The sequence below is a fragment of the Mangifera indica genome, chromosome 7, assembly GCF_011075055.1.
Source record: "Mangifera indica cultivar Alphonso chromosome 7, CATAS_Mindica_2.1, whole genome shotgun sequence".
Taxonomy (NCBI): Eukaryota; Viridiplantae; Streptophyta; class Magnoliopsida; order Sapindales; family Anacardiaceae; genus Mangifera; species Mangifera indica.
The window spans coordinates 20,160,433-20,177,800 of NC_058143.1; the positions used below are offsets into that span (position 1 = coordinate 20,160,433).

Below are 17,368 nucleotides of genomic sequence, written 5' to 3' on the forward strand. Positions count from 1 at the left end.
TTTTAATGTTGGTGACTCACATGGTACAATCATGTTTATATAAAAAAAACAAAATAATAATAAGATGTGAATAATTGGTTCCACCATTTAATATAATTGAGCATGGCCATGGGGCATGAACTTAGAGATTGAAGTACCAAAGCGTTCTAGATCATAAAAAGTGAACATTATTTCATTTAGCTTTTTGAGACGTGGAGTTCTAGGATTCATGTATTTTAACTTATATCTTACAAAAGTTGCAAGCTATTATCTCATCCTTCTCTAATTTTTTCACGTCATTCTGATCACGTAAGTAAAATTTTGTATTTAAAAATTGATTTGATGTAAATTGAATTTAAATAAAATTTAATTAAAAATTAAAAAATTCAATTTTTAACCTATTCATGATAACTAAATTAAAATTTGAAATCACTTAAAAAATAATTTAATTTTTGATTTAATTTAAATTAATTCAAATCCAATTTATTTATAACCGATAATACATCTATTCATTTTATAATAGAGTAAATTATTATTTCCTAGCTAAGGTGTGAAGAAAATTAATACTCACAACCTAATTTTATTAATGAAAAAGAAAGTATGATATAATGTCAAAAAAATAAATAATTATATTATTCTTAACCATAATTAAAATTGTTGGAATTATATTTAGAGAAGTGTGATTTTGCCGGATCACAGCTGTCCAATACCATTTCGACTATGTCATGCTTTTTCGTGTAAAAAAATAATTTAAGTTTTTATATAATATGCTTTGTTTTTTTTTTAAATATATTTTTAAATTACGATGGTGTTTTTGTTGGTGGGATTGTGGAAGTTCTTAAAGGGAACTGAAAGTCTTTTCGGGAGAAGGCTCTCACGTGCGAAGAGGAAAAAATTAAAAGGGATAAATAAGCATGTGACAGAACAGTTGAGAGAAAAAGAGGGGTACGGCGGCGGAGAAGAATCTTTAAAGGCCGCGTGCCTTTAAGAGAAGCCACCAAGGTGGTCCCAAGTCGTAAGGTGTTGAAATGACGACAGGTGGCATCTATGAAAGATAAAATATTGATATTTAAATGGCTTTGGTTAGGCTTCCTAGACTCAAACACATCGGCCGCAACTTTTGAATCAGCCGTATGAAAGAACTCCACGTAAGACTTACGTATACATACAAATCTTTTATACATTTATACTATAAAATAATAATATCTATTTTCCAAATTTGACTAACATTTGTTGTTTTACGGAAATTAATAATTTTTTAAAAGGATGATATTTAGATTGAAGATTGTGGGTGGGGTTTGAGTTCTACTAGCAAAATTTTATCTACATAGAATTGTGGGTGGGGTTTGAGTTCTACTAGCAAAATTTTATAAAGAAATATTGACTTACCAATTTGATTTAATTCAAATATATGACTCTCAGATCAAATTCATTTGAACTAATAAATAATATAATTAAAAAAAATCATTTTTTAGATAAGCGATATTATTATAAGACAAAAACGGTGAACTGAAACTCAATAACCAAATTGAAGCTCTATTAGGCTGATCGGGATTTATGGGGGAACTTTTTTGATATTTGGGCCCCCGTAAATTTAGATGAAAAGTGGAAGGCTAGCGGTTGTCATCTTCATTGTCTTCGTTCGAGTGGGTTTCCACAATGAGAAGGCAACACAACAGCTGTGTTTGTTACATTGTATGTATCTATTTGATTATCAGGCTCAAAGATGTGCACGTGCTGTAATAAAATTAATTTGTGAAATGCATGTGTCTTTACTTCCATGGCCGAAATGAATTGAAAAACGATTTCTCTCTCTCTCTCTCTCTCTCTCTCTCTCTCTCTCTATATATATATATATATATATATATATATATATATATATATGTATGTTTAATTATATATTAAAAAATATATACATATAATATTAGTCTTATGTGATTTAAAAATTTTTGAACTCAAATGATAGTTTTTGAGATATAGTCCTCTGATTGTAATAAATATGGTGGTCTATGAGTAAAAATATTGGATATAAAAAAATTAAAATGAATATTAAAGATTTTATTAATATTTTACATAAATTAGGTCAACAATTTTCCACGGTGAATGAGGCCAATTGGCGCTTTTGACTGTGTGTAAGCACATAACTGGGCATAAATAGGGATATTGTACCATATGAAAAGGAAAACTTGGTATGTATAAAAAAAAAAAAAAAAACCCAAATGATAAATTAAGAGAATCTCCTGAATATTGAAGCTAAACCGAAGGGCTTGCTAAAATGGTTACGTATAAACAGGAGGATATTACTTCATATTGTTGAGGTCGATAATACTAAGAAATATAAATAAATTGGCATATTATTAGATAATTAGATATTTAATTATTTTTAATACAAAATCAATAAATTATAATAATGATGACACGTTTTTTTGGTGATTTGATAGTAAATCCAAACCCTAATTAGCTGCCGGATGCTCTTTCAGCTTTTCTATTTACTACCACCTGAAGCAAAATTGATTGACGTGGAAATGCCCACCATTTAAATAATAATCCTTATCACTTGCGTGAAGTGTTGTTGTAACTTGTAATTGAAAGCGAGATTTCCTTATTGTGCATGTCTTTAACCAGGCTTCTTCATTCAAGCCTTTAATATCATCCACAATTTGCTTCTCTTTCAGCTTCTTGGTCATGGTCGAAAATGAATAGAAGATCTTTCGGACCCGCAATAAATAAAATAAGTGCTCATGTTAGCCTTCCACTATGAGCAACTACATATTCCTTTTTGTATTCGTTAGATCATGCTTATCCACGCGAAGAAAGTGGAAACACTTTTGTTTGAATCCTTTGCATACATGTTCATAAATTTATATTTTAATTGTAGAATACTGCTAAGGTTCAGGTGAGGTTGTGAGATTTCATAAGGAGACTAATCCAACAATTTATCACTAAGTCCTTTTATTTAAATACAAAACTCAAGTTTATTTTCAGAAGTATAAAGTCAAATATAATCTTTTAGATTCAGACTTTAAATTTTATGCCTTAACTAATTATTGTAGGTTATAAAATAATTATTTAAGAATATCGCGAAATTTCTTTGTATATTTTAAATCTATCATTTTAATGTAAATCTTCAATATAAATTATATTTTTTCCTGCTGAATAATAGAAATTAGTTAATAAAGGCTTTGCATTCTCCAAAATATTTGGGGTCAAGCACATGCACCATTTCCTCCATCATACCAGCTAGCTCAATAATATGAATATGAATTCATGAATCTGGTTGATGATGTATTATTTGATGTTTCTTCTTCCTAATCTCCATAACCTTTTCGGGTAAAAATGAGTAAATAGATTGCATGAACACCAACATGGGACTCCTTGTTTAGATGTGAAGTCGTATGGACTAGTGCTAACTACCTCTGCTAATTCATGGTTAGGCATTGAAAGGGATTGATCATGTTGTTCGATCATTAAGAATATGCATGATTCAAACAATTAGGATCGTAACACATGAATTGAATTATAGTTTAATTGCTTTAGGTTGTATACCAATATCAATAATTGACAATTTCACAAATCAAACAACTAGGAATTCATCCTAAAGAAAAAACAATTAAACCTCTTGATTAAAAAGTAATTACAAAGTAATAAAGTTATCATTAAACTCTACAATTCTAGCATTCACACAAGCCAGTCATGCATTAATGTTAATAACAAATAAAACGAATTATAGAAAAACTATACCGTAAAAACTAATTGTTAAAATTAAAGAGTCTAAAATGATATAAATCTCACACTAGAAATATATGTTTTCTAATATAAGAATTAAGTTTTATATTTTATATTTGAATCTTAATATTTTATTATATTTTATAACATATATAAACTAATTTTGTATTAACTTTTTGATAACTTCAAGAAAATATTACAATATTAACATCACTACTTGCGTTGTACTATAGATTTGGACTCTTCAATTATAAAAATTAGCATTTGATGGTGTGGTTTCTCCACCAGTTTGGATCACAACTTCACAAAATAAAGGTGATTAGGCAGAAATAATTCACTTTCGGATTCAATATACCGAATCAATAACATGGTCATAAATCAAAACTACTAATTAATGGTGAATACCGTAATGCTTGCCAGTGGAACTTATAGATGATTACTTGACAATAGTTAAAGTCAGCCCCAAACCAGACGTGTAAGTTGAATGAGATACTCAGGAAGGATTCCTGATGAAGTCAGAACAATAAGCCAGAGAATTGAAAAGACTGAAGAAAGGAATTGAGTATTTTATTGAATAAAAATGCCATATATATATTGCGAGGTGACGAACAAGATTGCATCATTATATATAGTATATACATTCATATATTTATGCTGACTTGCTCTGTAAGTGCAAAAATAGGATCACTGCTTACGCCATCCAACACTCTCTGCTCTTGGGGAAAAGTCATTACGTAAAATTGAGCCAGGGCTGCGAAAGATAAAGTGGCTGTATACATTAGACCTCATCAGACATATTTTTTAACGCCCCGTATTTTTCATGCTATGACTTAGTAGCCCTATTATCGTTCGCACAAAGTCAAACCGAACAAGGAACTAAACTTGAATTAACTTACATTGAATCTAGACATGCCAATCAATCAGATTGGGTCGGTCTGGTCTATCGGGTTCATAGGTAATGCGTCTTCAAATGGGGTCAGCTAGGGGATGTTTAAAGACCTAAGACTCTACCCTATATATAAGATCAACTTAGGCCTCAATTTGGTCGGGTCAATCTAAATGAATATTTTTTTTTTAATTTTAATTAAAATTTTTAAATATAAATTATTTTTAAATTATTAAAACAAAAGATAGAACTTCAAATATTTTATTTATAATCTCTTACTTATGAGGGAGAAATATCACGGTTACATGATAAAAAATATTATAAATTTATAACATAGTATAAATAAATTAATTTACATATTATATAATTATAAATATAAATAAAATATATATATCATATCATTTATCTACTCGTCCTCAACATCCAAATTTCTGAATTCATTTGTAATATTTTGAAATGATAAAATTTAAATGAAAATGAAATTATAAACATAAAAAATTATTATTTGTAAATTCAGATAGTTTTTTAAAGAGAGTTCATGAGAGAAAATAAGATTGAAAATATAATGAAAGAATCAAGATCGAGAGATTTGTAAATAAAATTAGAAATAAAAAAATTTTGAATTAGTTTATATAAAAAAAATTAAAAAAATAAACTCTTGCTTCTGCCATTTTCTTTTTTTTTTTTAATTTTTAAAAAGTACTCAACCAAATTAACTTATGACCTTAATATCAAAGTTCACATCCCAGCCTTAAAAGCCCATGAGTCAGGCCCATGATATTATAGTACTTGACTAAGCCAAAGTTTTGGACGTTGGGTCGAGTCTCTATTCGACCCAGTCCAATTAACATTCTAATCGAATCCAAGTCAAGTCTTATTCCCTTCCTAAGAGGAAGCATCTTTATATTATTATTATTTCATTGGGTTAATTAAAAGCCCATTACATTAGTCTTTGGAATAAAAAGAGAAAGCCTAAGTTTTGGAACTTCAGCCCACCAGCTAAAGTTGAGCCCAATGTATTTCATCCACCAGCACATGCCCTCAAAATGCAAATAGCGTGGGTTCATTTCTATCCGAACCAATCTCAAATGAAAAGACTTGAGTCTAACAGCGCCAATTCCGGGCCAGAAAAGGTTAGTTTGGGATAAAACTAAATTTGTTTTGATTTATGAATTGTTTTGTTAAAAAGAAAAGAATAGTCGAATAACGAGAGAAAAAAAAATCATTAAATTAAAAAATAAATTATAGCTGAGACAAGCTTTCCAACAACAATGTCAACTGGACGCCGGTCTCAAACGGAAATTTCTTTAATTGGAATAGGACTGTTCACTTTATAATATCTGGCGATCTTTCCGATACGGATACAGATATTTTAGTCTTCTCCAGCATGTAAGTACGAAGTTTCGTGGACTCTCACGTATGCTTGTGATCTACGTGGCTGATCATATTCACTAATAGAAAATACCAACGTGTAAAACACATGTAATTCAATACAGTTCCCCATCCGTCAGCCCAATAAGATTTGTCGCGGCGTCCTTTTTCTCACAAAAAATTCCGCAAATTTAGCTTTCTCGATATTTGCAATTTTTCTAACATTAAAATGTGGGACCACAACCGACCAGTCTCATCCACTTATAAATGGCAAATCTGATATGACGATTATACCCTCTTATCACCTTACACGTAAGTGATAAAAACTTGGATTTTTTCTTTTTATTATTAATAATGTGGCCTTTTTCTTTAATGGAAATAATTTCTTATATCTAGTCAAATTCCATTGGCAGAAAGAACAATTTGATTTTGGCTTCTTTGAGTATTAAATGATTCTTTTCCCAATTCTTATTTTCAATATTATTTTAAGAAAATAAAAATAATCTTATGAACAAGTAGTAAAAAATTTTCGTATGAATGTTATAAATATTGTAAAACTAGATTTTATTTGAGCTAAATTAAAAAAAATCTAGTTTAAGATTAGTTCAAATTTAAAAAAAAAAAAACTTTAAAATTAATAAACTGAGAACTAAACTCATTTTAAAAATAATTTTATTTTAAATTTAATTTAAATTAACTCATTTAATAAGAACGAGCCTAACTTTTAATTCGGTCTCAACTCTCTTAAACTAACCTCAAACAATTTGGATCAAATCTAACATAATAATTTGATTCAAAATTAAAACCACATTTAAATTGATAAATATTTAGAAAAGTTAAACAATGTGAAAGTAAGTAATCAAATTTAATTTGTCACTAAATAATTAATATTTTATATGAAAATATATTTACTTAAAAAATAAAATAATATTTTCAATTAAAATTAAATTTATTTAAATGTTACGTAAATAATTTCACATTAATTGTTTTTATTTTGACTTTAGAATTTTCTTACTCTCCTCTGAATTTTCCAAAAAATAATCAATTTTATAAACAGCGACAAACAAGCATTCAAGTAATAATATGAAAACTTCAAGGTCATATCCGTACTTTAATGAACAAGCCACTTGCACATGCAGGGACAACATCGTAATTTCGATTCATCAAACTGTCTATAAAAGCACATTTAAGCTCTCGTTTCAAAAATTTATAGATCTTCAAAACTCAGAAGCACCGTTTTCTCCTAAGAAGTTCTCCAACTGTAAGTAAATATCTCTGCTTTATAATTATTCTCTTTTTTAATATTTTCGAGATTGGCTAGGTGGTATAAATAGAAAGGTAGGATTGATTTACATTTAGTTTTTACTTGTAATTTGTAGTTTCTGGTTTATAATTTGATAAATTGTAACAAAAATGAATACTGGTAGCTGTATTGGAATCTCAACCATGAAGCCTTGTTGTAGAATCTTGATTAGTTACAGAATCTCCTCAATGTTTGGGGATTCTTGTATCAAATCAAAGGGTTTAGTTACAAATAATTTGTCGAAATCACAACTGAATCCAGTTCTCCATAACGGTGATGTCAGATGTAAGGTTATAGGTTATAATAAGTGCGTAGCTGATCCGAATCGGAGGGTTTTTTGTGTATCCGATTCGAGTTGGGGTCTGGTTAAAGGTTTAGGAAAGAGTCGTTTTTGTGTTCATAAGGATAGGAAAAGGGGTTTTTTAGTAATTCCCAATGTAGCATCGGATTTTAGGAATCACTCAACATCGATTGAAAATCATGTTAATGAAAAGGGTTTTGAGAGTATTTACATTCAAGGTGGTTTGAATGTGAAGCCTTTAGTAATTGAAAGAATTGAATCAGGAATTGAAGTGGTGAAAGAAGAAGATAACAGGGTAGAGGTTAACGGGCTAGGTGTAAATTTAGATAATTTGAAGCATTTAGATGAGAATGTCAAAACTGAGAGAGAGGCATTGGAGATTGAGGAGGAAGCTTGGAAGTTGCTTCGAGATTCGGTTGTGAATTATTGTGGGAATCCTGTGGGTACAGTTGCTGCTAATGATCCTGCAGATAAGCAACCGTCGAATTATGATCAAGTGTTCATTCGTGATTTTGTACCTTCAGCACTTGCTTTCTTGCTAAATGGAGAAGAGGAGATTGTCAAAAATTTTCTTCTTCACACACTGCAGTTGCAGGTACTTTGTGATCTAAATACTGTAAAATCGTCTCATCGTATGCTGCAATTTTTATTTACTTGTTAAAAATATAGTGGTGGTGAATTTTGATCATTATGTTCTAATTTTCTTGGACAAGGAATGTTTCTGGCTTTCAACATTGAATTTAAATATACAAGTTTATTGCCTGGACTAAAATGCTACAGAAACTTGCTGGGATTAATTTATTTGCTACCTAGAGAATCTCCTGGAATGCAGTGATTTGGTTAGGACGTAGAAGGCTGCCATTGTCTAAAATGGTCTCAATTATAAAGCTTGCCTAGAAGCTCATTGATTAAAATATGCATTTGAATTTCCCTCATTAACTTGTGTATTTTTGCCTTTATATGGGTGGTAGGGAAATTATTACCTATCTAACTAGTAATGAAGAGATTGCTGTTGTAACAAGGGAAATAGCCTCCTGTTTTGATCGTTGTTTACATCTCAACTCATGACTCTATATCTTGAAAACTTGTACACAATAAAAAGTGGGGAGAAGGAGAGAATTTTTATTGAAAAATTGTCTTGCTTTTAGGCTGCTGCAATTTTTCTTTCTAATTAACTCATCCAATGTGCATTTTACTTCCTATGTGAGCTCTTCCAGGTTATCCATTTTTACAGTAAAATGATTTTTTCTATCTTTTCATTGTCAGAGTTGGGAGAAGACTGTGGACTGCTATAGTCCTGGGCAAGGGCTGATGCCAGCAAGTTTTAAAGTTAGAACCGTGCCTCTAGATGGAAGTGATGGAGCATTTGAAGAGGTTCTAGATCCTGATTTTGGTGAATCAGCCATTGGTCGAGTTGCACCTGTCGATTCTGGTAAGATACTGCTTAGTTCTGTTCAATGTGGAATTATTGATTTACCGTTAATGTTGATTGAAAAGTTTTCTTTGTTGTTCAACACCTTTCTGTTTATTGAAATTTGTTCTCAATCTTCTGCCAATTTAGAATACAGCAGTTCTTAACACTTTCTTCACTCTTGAAATATTGGCATGGGTGTAACTGGAATTTGATTAATATTTTCATCGCATTAATAGGGTTATGGTGGATCATTTTGTTGAGAGCATATGGAAAGATCACAGGTGACTACGCATTGCAAGAGAGGGTGGATGTCCAAACGGGCATAAGGCTGATTCTAAATTTGTGTTTAACTGATGGATTTGACATGTTTCCATCCCTGTTAGTCACTGATGGTTCCTGCATGATTGATAGACGAATGGGTATCCATGGTCACCCTCTTGAAATTCAAGTAAGTTTATTATGCTCAATGTAGCAACAAAATTAACATAAATCTGAAGTAGATACCTTATTCTCTTAGTTCTGTTCAGAGGTGGCTGAAAACCAAAATTTCATACCTGCTTTTGTTGTCCATCTTTATTAACCAATGCCAACGAAGATTTGAACTAATAATGCTTTTGCGAAGTGTAGTACAGATGAACCTCATAACAATTTTACCTACTGACCCCTCTAGCCAACATATTTTATCACTATGTATTTACTTTTTTCTTTTACATGTTTGCTATTGCCTCTGGTTTATGTTTTGACGATCTGATTTTATAGGCCTTATTCTATGCTGCGTTACGCTGCTCACGTGAGATGCTCATTGTCAATGATGGAACTAAGAACCTGGTAGCTGCTATAAATAATCGGCTTAGTGCACTCTCGTTTCATGTTAGAGAATATTATTGGGTGGATATGAAGAAAATCAATGAGATCTACCGATACAAGACAGAGGAATACTCTGCAGATGCTGTTAACAAGTTCAATATCTATCCTGATCAAATTCCTTCATGGCTAGTTGATTGGATACCTGATGAAGGTGGCTATCTCATTGGCAATCTAGAACCCGGTCATATGGATTTCAGGTTCTTCACACTTGGAAATCTTTGGAGCATTGTTTCTTCTTTAGGTACTCCAAAGCAGAATGAGGGCATTCTGAATTTGGTTGAGGCCAAATGGGATGATCTTGTTTCTCATATGCCTCTTAAGATTTGTTACCCTGCTTTGGAGTATGAGGAATGGCGTATAATCACTGGCAGTGACCCAAAGAACACGTGAGGCCTTCATATGCTTGGTTACATATATCTCCTTGTTCATATGGATAGAATTATTGATATGTTGCTGTGTCTATATGCAGCCCATGGTCATATCATAATGGTGGATCTTGGCCAACACTCCTATGGCAGGTGAGAAGAATAGTAATTCAAGCGGAAATTTTTCCTGTATTCTGTTCTTTTGTCTGCTTCTGGGATGTAGTCATCTTATTTAAGAGAAGTTCTTGAGTATTGGCCATGTCATGATCATATGAATTAATACAGTGTACTCACTAATTCTTTCACCGATATGATTTTTCAGTTCACTTTGGCCTGCATCAAGATGAGAAGACCAGAATTAGCACAAAAGGCAGTTTCTATGGCTGAGCGGAAGCTATCAGTGGATAAATGGCCTGAATATTATGACACACAAAGTGGGAGGTTCATAGGCAAGCAATCCAGGCTTAATCAAACTTGGACAATTGCTGGTTTCTTGACTTCAAAGATGCTTCTGAAGAACCCAGAGAAGGCATCCTTGTTGTTTTGGGAGGAGGACTACGAGCTCCTTGAGACATGTGTTTGTGCACTTCGCAAAGCCGGTCGGAAGAAATGCTCACGCATTGCCTCAAGAACCAAGATTATCATTTAATCTCAAGCAAACATCCCTTTACTGCCTTTTGTGACCATCAGTAGCATAGTTGGAAAGTTTAAAAAAAGAATAAAACCCTGGAAGAGAACTCTCCTCTCTGAACAAATTGTGGAGTTGAATTCATGTTTAGCAGCCAATATTGCTGTAAATCTTTGATATGTTGTCACATTCATTGGAGTTATTTAATTGATTTGATTAGGTGGCTATGTTTTTTGATGGCCACTAACTCTATTTATGGCTGAAAATTGCATACGCTCTTTGATGCAAGCAGTTGGGCATCATTGTACCCGACTTCATTTGTATATATAAGATTTAAATCATTAACCCTTGTTTGCTTGTATTGCTTTGCAAAGGAAATGCTAGTATTCATTAGATTATTCTAACTGATCAACAACATGCTTGTGTGTTTTTTGAAGTGGTTACATATGGATAGATTCAAATCAAATTAAATTAAAATCAGGTTAACTCAAATTCAATATGAATTTATAATGAATAGTTTGAGACTAAGTTTGATTTGTTTGATTCTTGATAAGAAAGTTGAAAAGCTGACAAAAAAATTTTTAAGGAGAAGATCAAAAAAGAAAAACAGCCAATGAAGATGACAAAATGTCATTTTAAATAAATAATAATAATAATAATAATAATAATAATCAGTCATCTTCCATTGATAATTCAACTACAATAGCGGAATATTACATTACCAGACATCGCGCTGGTCCCATATATTAGTAGGCTAGCACTAAAATTCATGATTATTAATATTATATAATAAATCACATATATTATCGGAACATAATTCAATAAAATATAGAAAAATGTCGCGTATTTTAATATATATAAAAAATTAATATAATATTATAAATATATAATATGATATATATTATTAATATAGACTGAGATGATAAATATATAATACAAAAATTTATATTTACTATTCACAATATAATTTAACATTCAACTAACATTCCAAAATTAACTATTACCTCAAGTTTTATTTTATGAACAAAATCCCCCTTCCAAGGGTACAAGAAAAGGATGGATTTTGAAGCCTTTCAAAGCCAAAACTTACACTACCGCCCCTGATCTATCAAGCTTCTTCTCGATCATTATTTGTACATTTTCTAAAGAGATTGAGACGGCTCTCTCCAAGCCTTAAAGAAAATGCAGTATTTTTGTATTCAGCCCAAGTAAAAGGCTCATACAGGGAAGGCTCCTTAGCTGTGACCATTTCTGGAGGTGCCATTATCTTTGCGTGAAGTGGGGGTCCTGCGAAAAAGGCCATCGACATTCTTGATTTACACGAGTTGCTCATAGCTCTATGCCTCACGCTCACAAACCTCCCATTAGTCATAGCCTACAAAATGAAGCAGTGCGTGGATATTTTGTTAGAAAAATAAAAGGACTTTGAAAAATGTCTTGTCAATTTCCTTCTCGATATTTTTATTCCTGCGTTCCTTAAAAAACAGAAAACAGAAACAAACTTATGTGACAGCATGATAATTAGGTAGATTTGATCACATTCAAATCAAATGGATTTAAATAAATTATATTTTTAATTGGATAATTCAGTTTGAATTAAACTCATTTATCTCTCTTATAATATCATATACCAGTTTAAACCATTTCTTCTTTGGGTTCACTTCCAATCTATCCATAAATTTACCAATTTCCAAGACCCATAAATGGCAACACAATAACAGAGGGTAACCAACCAACCAACTAAAACCAGGGACCTTTTTAGTTCCATTTCATCTCAAACATAAATAGTGAACCTCAACTACCCAACTCCCAGGTGGGGATTGGATAAAAACTGATACGTGGGGTGCCACATTGTCATCAAATCAAATGCTTTCAGCTAAACTTTCGCACCTTGTGACTCGGACCGATTCCCAATAGGCCAATACACATCACTCTAGTCCTCACTCATCAGTACTATCCAATCCAGTCCAGTCCTACCCACCATTATTGAAATAACAAGAGAAACGAAAGCTAGCCAGAAACCTACCTGTAACAAGTCACCAACATTAACACAAAAAGCAGTGGGATCAGGAGAAACCGGGATCCACACACCATCTTCCACCGAAATTTGCAAGCCACCCACATTGTTAGATCTTAAAACAGTGAGAATCTGAGGATCCGAATGCTCTCCAAAACCGATTTGATTGTTATTGTGATTATCTTTACAAAGAAGAAGAGATGGGTAGTGATTGAGCCTGAAGAAGGAATCATTGTCCAGGTCTCTGATGAGATTGCTAAACAGTGACTTGTCATGGACCCATAAACCGTCTGCCATGAGATCCAAGATCTCACATGCTAAGTCTCTAACAGCTTCAATGTAACAACTCACAGCAGACCTGTCAAGTACATAAGCAAATATCACACGTCAATGAAGTAGGGAGTAGGGACTCCTTTCTTTTTCAGATTATCTCTCTTTTTTTTTCTTTTTTTTGGGGTCTCCAGTCTGCTCCTTCTAGAAACTGTTACTTTCTCTTTTTTGGGTAAAAATAAATAAATTGGCTTTGATTTGATTGACGCTTCATTGACATGCTCTCTTTCTTCTTTCAACTTACACAATGACTCAGACGCAGGGCATGTGCTTTCGCTTCTGCTCGTTTTACTAGTTAAGTGAACAAGTGATAATTCATCACTGAGATGAGTTATCCCAAAACACTAAATTTCTCATCAGATGTCAATTTTCTCTATTGAAACATTTACTATTTGCAATTGAATATACCAGGCTTATTAACTTGCTTTCAAAATAAAACCAAAAAAAAAAAAAAATCTTAATTGTGTTATCATTAAAAAAATGAAGTTAAATCCTTCAATAACAAAAATTGATATACCTCTGAAAAATTTTATATATCCCCTCTTCCTTAATAAGTTACTGTTTATTTTAAATAATTAAATTCAATTGCCCTTCTAAGGCAAAATAATTTTATACATAGTTGAAGCACAGATATCATAAATTTTATTGCCCAATAAACAAAGAACGAAGATTATTCATATCAACTTCTTTTGAAAACAGATGAGAAATGCCTTGTCATTCACAATCTGTGTAAACTATTATATATACTACCAGCATAAAACTTGTAGACGGGAATGCTTTTAAACAGATTGAAAGGTGAAGTTGAAAACTCATAGAATTTGAAGAAGCTGGAAAATGGCAATAACTTACAAGGATTCTCCATTGAACTTATAAACATGCATGCAGAAGAATCAACAAGATTTATCAATATTCATGAACTGCAGAAGCCAACTGGTACGCATGCAGAAACTGATATAATAATAATAATAATATTATTATTATTATTATTATGAGTAGTTTTTAGTTTTATTACCTGAATTTTGATGTGTCATTGGAAATGGACTTGGATCCTTGAGCAATGGCGAGCGGATTGGTGTGAAGAAGAAGATATTCAACCTCTCCCATGTCACCATTGAAGCCGATATTCTTACAGCCATAGCCAAAAGGGTTAGCGGGGCCAGCTTGTTGCTTCTCGTTGACAGGCTTTGCAAAGAAGTTGAAGCTTTCTTCTTCCATTCTGGCAATGATGTCCTCGTGAACACCATGGTTGATCACCTTGAAGAAACCGTAATCTCGACAGGCTTTAACTATGAGGTTCGAAATCTGTGACCTTTCCCCTGAAAGGTCTACGATAGGCAGCTGAATAGCTTCCAGTCTTTCGCTTCGTTTAGGAGTTGCAGAAGCCACCACCATGTTTGAAATATTAGAGAGTTGGTGAGAGAGAGCTGAAGGAAAAATATAGAGGACTGTAGAGTTTTATTTATTGAGAAAGAGAGAGGGAACACATATATATATAAATATATATTGAATTGAAGAATAAAAAGAAAGAGTCTGCATTGGATTTGGTAAGTACAACTAGCAAAATCCTGTCAAGAAAATGAAGTTGACTTTGTATACTAAATTTAGACTTTAGATATTTTTATTTTCTATTAATAAAAAGTAATATTATTATAATAACATTTGGTAAGTGGTTTTATTGTTTAAATAAATAAAATTACGTGTTTAAATAAATTTCACTAAATCTATTTATGCAATGCAAACTAGACCTGCCCACTCAACCCACAGGCTGAATTTAGTCTAACATGGCGTGACGCATCATGCCATGGATCAAGGTTATGGTGGGTCAATTACCCCCTTAAATTATGTCTCGATGAGGTTTTTTTTTTTAATTTTCTGTAAGCCAACTTTGTAGGCTCCCGACAAAATCAAAAACCCTAAACCTGATTTTTTTTTAGTTCATATTTTTTTAATTAATACAAAAAAATAATGTGACAAAAAGTGATAGAATAATATAAATATATATATATATATATTTTTTTTACTTTAAATACTAATAAATCTATTTATACAACAACTAAGCAAGTAAGATGGCGACTTTATCAACGCAGGAGAGATTTTTGTTGTCTACTACACATTTGATCCTAACCCCACTTGTCTTTCAGTGTCTCTCTGTAATTTGCAGGTAACCCATTTTGGACCAAATATCGCAGCATCCGTAATATATCTTGCCCTAGCACTCGATTCTATTGGCCAAGCATTACATTCCATTCCACTCTGGCTTTGTCTTTTCTTTTTTCCTTTTTCTTTTTAAGATACCTTTGTCTATTAATTTGTGTTTTTAGTTAACAATTCGCTAGTGTTTTTGGTGATTGTTTGTTTATCATTTAAAAGATTTTTCATAATAAATTATTATTATTATTATTATTATTATTATTATTATTATTATATTCAATAAAATCAACACATGTAAATAATTATAAAAAAATATTTTTAACAAATGTATAATTTTTTATTCTCAAATATAAAAGATTATTATAACTTAAAAGATTACCATATGTAAATTATTATTTATTATTATATTCGGTTGATATTATTATTTTACCTATATATTAATAAAATATTATTTTGGTTATTTTTTAAAATATTTTTTATCTTTTTAATTGAAAATAATAGCAATTTTGTTCTAAAATTTTAATAAATAAAGATAAAATTGTAGCAAATCTAAAATTATATAGTAATTTTTTAATGCTTAACATAAAAATAATAATTATATTAATTCTTATATTACTTATCATATCATTTTAGCAATGGAAGATATATTACTTTGAATCAAACATTTTTAACTATAATTAATAATGGTTATGAACTAAAAATATCATCATGTAATAAAATAATTGATTTCAAAAGTTTTAAATTTTAATTTTTGCTTTATATTTGAGTAATATTACATCTAAAAACTATGGTAATTAAAAGGTACAAATAAATTAGCATATTATTATATCATTATTAAATTTTTTGTATGATATGAAGTATTATTATTTTGATTTCATGTGATTTTTCATTTTTAATCCTGATTTATTTATTTATTTATGTGTTTTAAAAGGATAAATACATATTTTTTTATTTTTTTTTCTACTATACACATGTTTTAAAGGTGGTCATTTCGAATTAACTGCCTTGACATTTCCTTTTTAATTTCTGGGTTATGTAGACTCTAATTTCAACAATGTTCCCAGCCTTTACATCACATTTTGTGCATGCAATTACCAAAATAATATTTGTCTTTTTTGAATAATGAATTAAATGAGTTTGTTTTTTTTTTAATTTTTTCTTAACATAATCTAAATCCCTTGGCATAAAATAACTCTCATTTTACTATTTTTACACACCTAAATATTATAGCAATATGACATTCATAAATCAAAATAACTCAACACAAAACAAAACAAAATTGATGTAAAATTATTTTAAGTATATGTGAAAATTAATTTTTGAAAATAGTGAAAAATAAGAGAAAATTCACATTTTTTGTCAAAATAAAGACTTTTAATTAATTTTTGTATAAACCCTTTAAAGATGGATTAATTTAATAAATATATATATTTTTTCTTAATCTATAATTTTCACATTAATATAGTCAGACTCCTGTCTAATCAATATCTATTATAATGTGGATTGGAGTCCTACTTGTATTATAAATATTTAAAATATCAAATCATCCAAACTTATTTTATATCTAGCTACAACTTTGTAACAATATATAAACGTGCTTTACATAATTCACCTATTTACATATACATTTTTTTATTTATATTGTATCATATTATGTATATATAGTGAATATCAACAAACTAACGTATCATTATATAATCGAATAATTTTAAATTAATGATCGAATAAATAATTAGATTAGTCAATCATATAAATAATACGTTAATTAATTTGTACATGTTATAATTCATCATTTATACATGTAATATTACTTATGATTGAAGATATGTACGATTAAAGTCAAATCAAAACTAGGTCAGTTCTAACCCAGATTGAATATCTATGAGTGTTTCAAATTCATACGTATAATATCAACAAAAGACTATTAATGAGGTAAATAATATTAACTAACGAAATGAACACATGACATTGAATTAATGAACAAATAAATTTATAACAAAATAATATATTTAAGTTAAACAAACTTAGAA

At 30.5% G+C, this 17,368-nt stretch overlaps 2 protein-coding genes across 2 annotated transcripts; one reads left to right on the top strand and one right to left on the bottom strand.

Moving 5' to 3' along the window:
* Nucleotides 1-7,170: 7,170 nt before the first annotated feature.
* LOC123220816 (alkaline/neutral invertase A, mitochondrial) lies at nucleotides 7,171-11,189 on the top strand. The gene is made up of 6 exons (XM_044643398.1): nucleotides 7,171-8,161; nucleotides 8,833-8,998; nucleotides 9,217-9,428; nucleotides 9,740-10,233; nucleotides 10,317-10,365; nucleotides 10,535-11,189. The coding sequence occupies exons 1-6, from the start codon at nucleotides 7,376-7,378 to the stop codon at nucleotides 10,859-10,861; spliced, it is 2,034 nt and encodes a 677-aa protein (XP_044499333.1). The 5' UTR covers nucleotides 7,171-7,375; the 3' UTR covers nucleotides 10,862-11,189.
* Nucleotides 11,190-11,760: 571 nt separating this feature from the next.
* On the bottom strand, nucleotides 11,761-14,653 carry LOC123221737 (gibberellin 2-beta-dioxygenase 2-like). Its single transcript, XM_044644638.1, has 3 exons — nucleotides 14,200-14,653; nucleotides 12,867-13,215; nucleotides 11,761-12,215 (listed from the first exon to the last, which is right to left on the bottom strand). Exons 1-3 carry the CDS (start codon nucleotides 14,577-14,579, stop codon nucleotides 11,949-11,951), a joined length of 996 nt encoding a protein of 331 aa, XP_044500573.1. The 5' UTR covers nucleotides 14,580-14,653; the 3' UTR covers nucleotides 11,761-11,948.
* Nucleotides 14,654-17,368: the final 2,715 nt, after the last annotated feature.

Bases quoted from the DNA above. Each gene is read 5' to 3' on its own strand.
- LOC123220816 (XM_044643398.1), top strand. From the start codon at position 7,376: ATGAATACTGGTAGCTGTATTGGAATCTCAACCATGAAGCCTTGTTGT. The intron at 8,999-9,216 runs GTAAGATACTGC...TCGCATTAATAG, and splicing joins AGTTGCACCTGTCGATTCTG to GGTTATGGTGGATCATTTTG. The intron at 9,429-9,739 runs GTAAGTTTATTA...CTGATTTTATAG, and splicing joins GTCACCCTCTTGAAATTCAA to GCCTTATTCTATGCTGCGTT.
- LOC123221737 (XM_044644638.1), bottom strand. From the start codon at position 14,579: ATGGTGGTGGCTTCTGCAACTCCTAAACGAAGCGAAAGACTGGAAGCT. The intron at 13,216-14,199 runs GTAATAAAACTA...TGTACTTGACAG, and splicing joins AATGACACATCAAAATTCAG to GTCTGCTGTGAGTTGTTACA. The intron at 12,216-12,866 runs GTAGGTTTCTGG...TTCATTTTGTAG, and splicing joins ATGTTGGTGACTTGTTACAG to GCTATGACTAATGGGAGGTT.